Below are 3,522 nucleotides of genomic sequence, written 5' to 3'. Positions count from 1 at the left end.
CTGACACACACCTGACACACACCTGACGAACACCTGACACACACCTGACACACACCTGACACACACCTGAGACAAGCCTGACACACACCTGACACACACCTGACACACACCTGACACACACCTGACACACACCTGACGGAACGGACGCCTGACGGACGCCTGACACACACCTGACGGACACCTGAGGACACCTGACGGACGCCTGACGGATCAGACACCTGACGGACATCTGCGTCCCTTCAAACCCTCCGACCAACACTCCCCCCCACCACCCCGTCCCTCAACCGCCGTTTCACGGGAGACGAGAATGGATCGGCATCGGTCCGAGTACCCGACGGTGAACCAGTCCCGTCTCTCGTCGGACCAAAGTTTTCTGTCTTTGACGGAAACGACGTCCTGTGTCGTTTTAATCTCCGGGAGCGTCTCGTGTTTCCGTCGTTACCGGACTTCTGCGAGGATCCACGTGAAGGTCTGTGGATCAGAACACAGACGGGTCTCGAACCCAAACACTGGGACCGAACCGGACCAAACCGTGTTCCAGGACCAACAGAAACCGCCACGTCAGCGTCTCTGAACAAAGGAAACGTCCGACTCTTCAAACACCAGACGAGCGGTTCCTGAACCGACTGCTGCGGCGACCCGGTTCCGTTCTGCAGGTTCTTTTACCGGAGGACGTGTGGACCCGGGACGCTGATCCAGTTTCATCGGACACGACTTTCTCAATCCAAGTTTACACGTTAGACTTCATCTGTATTTCAGGACTCGATCGAAATAATGAACTCTCTGGTGTGAAGGACGCATGTGGTGGACCTGCAGCTGGACTCAGAACAGTTCTGCTGGACTCTGCTGGGTTCTCCTGGGTTCTCCTGGGTTCTGCTGGGTCCTGGCGAGGGCTGACTCTGATCTGTGGTTCCTATCAGCTGCCATATTCCACGCAGAGCAGTCAGGACCTGTTCCCAGGAGCACGGGACGGTGCGTTCGCTGACCTCTGTGACGGACTTCTGGACACTCTGGGGCGTCGGCCGCGGTGCGTTCATGGACTCACGGATGTTTGCCCGCTGGATGAGCGCGTGTAGATGCTGGTTTTCTACCCAACGAGGTCTCAGCTTCAGCCTGGAGGCGTTCGTCACGTCTTCGGTCTTTTCTGCTTCGTGTTTCAGGACTTTGACGACAAACGTCATCGTTTAAACGTCGCTCAGCACTTTAAAGGACCATACCGCTGTTTTCTCCTGCTACCAACGGCATTTACCACAGTTTAGTTCATCCAGACAGACACAAGTTTCAGTTCCTCTCTACAAAGATCCACGTTAGGCCGGACTAATATTATCCTATCAGAGCGATACCATCATCACGTTACTCATCAGTCAATGAGTAACGTCAAAAATCGGTAAAAATAGGGTCGTGTCAAGGTGCTAACTGCTTCCCGATCGCCTGAACTCACCTTAAAGTGAAACTCCAGCGTCAAATCCTCCTCCAGGGTCTTTGTCTGCACTTTAACCGTCAGTAACCACGGAGACAGTTTTTATTAAGGTAGAAATCCAGGAGAGATGCTAACAGCCGGACGTGGCTAACAGTGGTTAGCTCGGGGCAGCACGGTGAAGGCATTCAAAGGTCTTTTTTAACCACTAATGCTGCTGAAAATAACAGCAAACCTCTGCAGCAGCATGAGAAGAGTCCCTACACACACACACACACACACACACACACACACACACACACACACACACATACACACACACACACACACACACACACACACACACACATGAGAAGAGTCCCTACACACACACACACACACACACACACACACACACACACACACACACACACACACACACACACACACACACACACACACACACACACACACACACACACACACATGAGAAGAGTCCCTACACACAATAGGTCAGTCTTCACTAACTACGCTGCTGCTGCTTCCTGTGGTCTTTAGCGTTAGCAAAGACAGTCACTTCTAGCTTTGATCGTTAGCCTCTGGAGCGATGTATAAATCAGTGTCGTCTGCATACGGGGAGACATCTCTAAATCTGAAGGGGCCCAAGGACGGAGCCGTGGGGAACGCCACATCAGATTTGCACTGAAGTAGTTCCCCGTCCTTCAAACACAACAAAGCGTCATCAGCGTAGTTAGTGAAGCCAGAGTTTATTAAAGAGTGTTTTAAAGAATTACCTACTGGCCCCTGTACCAGCTCCTCTCATAGTAAAGTCCATTACAGTGGAAGGAGCCCATTGGTGCTTTGTTTTGTGTGTAGGGACTCTTCTCATGCTGCTGCAGAGGTTTGCTGTTATTTTCAGCAGCATTAGTGGTTAAAAAAGACCTTTGAATGCCTTCACCGTGCTGCCCCGAGCTAACCACTGTTAGCCACGTCTGGCTGTTAGCATCTCTCCTGATTTCTACCTGAATAAAAACTGTCTCCATGGTTACTGAGGATTAAAGTGCAGACAAAGACCCTGGTGTCCGTGCACCATCTGATACCAAGTTCTTTAGCGCTGAATCTAAATAAAGTCATTTATACGTCTTTAGTTCAACGCACCGGCATCGAACGTTGATAAACGCAGGTTCGGGTGTCGGGAAGGTTGCGTTCTTGGCGAGTTGGCGTAAATGTGACCCTTAAACACGCAGGTATGGTCCTTTAAGAACGTGACTGAGAGCGATCGTGCTGATTGAACGTCGGCCAATCAGCTGCGACGTCGCACCAGAGAGACGAGTGCAAACCACGGGAGGACCGTTCTTTCTTTCTCAGAGTTCGGGACCTTTACGCCGCCACGTGTGACGGACCAGGCCATACCTGACCCCCCCCCTGCAGAGCGGCCCAGCTGTCGGTCGCCTCAGGTGTCGGGTCGGCGTCCGAGGCGATAACGCAGCGTCCGGACGCGACGCCGGTCGGTTTGAACTCTCACAGCAACGAAGCACTTTTGCCAAACCTCAGGGCTCAGAGACAGAGAGGTTTCGTTTACTCTTCTTCTACTTTTTCAGTCCCGTTGAGTTCAGTCGAGTCCAGTTGTGTTGCGATCGATCAGTTCTGTGTCTGTGCAGCTGATCACACGTCAGTCATATTAATATAATAATAGAAATTACACAGTTGTTGTTTTGTTGCTGTGATCGCCACCAGGTCCGAGTCCAGCCCGGACACTGAAACCGTACTTTGCTTTACGTGGATTTGGGTGTTTTGTGGCAGTGCACTGAAGAGTTTCACTCCCAGATCGTCTAAAAGTCGTAGATTCAACTCAATTTGATCGTCATCATTCAAAACCCGTTGCAGCTTTTCAAAGTAAAAGCCTCCAGCTGCTCCGAAACACTGAGACGTTGAGATTAGACTTTAATATTTTGAGGGAAAAAAGCCATAAAATTATGGAAACAGTTGAAAAAAAGTCTGAATATTTTCAAAATAAAGTTACGCTGATATAAATATATGTACTGCAGAGGTCTGCTGTTAGTTTCAGCAGCATTAGTGGTTAAAAAAGACCTTTGAATGCCTTCACTGTACTGCCCCGAGCTAAC

General features: G+C 50.4%; 1 protein-coding gene across 1 annotated transcript in view; it reads left to right on the top strand.

Moving 5' to 3' along the window:
- Positions 1-621, top strand: part of rapgefl1 (Rap guanine nucleotide exchange factor (GEF)-like 1) — a gene marked incomplete at its 3' end in the record, with an annotated part of 24,771 nt that extends 24,150 nt beyond the window's left edge. The window contains exon 13 of the mRNA XM_083931185.1: positions 470-621. Within this exon, the coding sequence (XP_083787311.1) occupies positions 470-621 (152 nt within the window). The remainder of the gene's footprint in view (positions 1-469) is intronic.
- Positions 622-3,522: the final 2,901 nt, after the last annotated feature.

The sequence above is a fragment of the Echiichthys vipera genome (assembly GCF_963691815.1).
Source record: "Echiichthys vipera genome assembly, chromosome: 17".
Taxonomy (NCBI): domain Eukaryota; kingdom Metazoa; phylum Chordata; class Actinopteri; order Perciformes; family Trachinidae; genus Echiichthys; species Echiichthys vipera.
The sequence above is the reverse complement of the archived record's forward strand: the minus strand, read 5'-3'. Positions and strand labels throughout refer to the sequence as shown.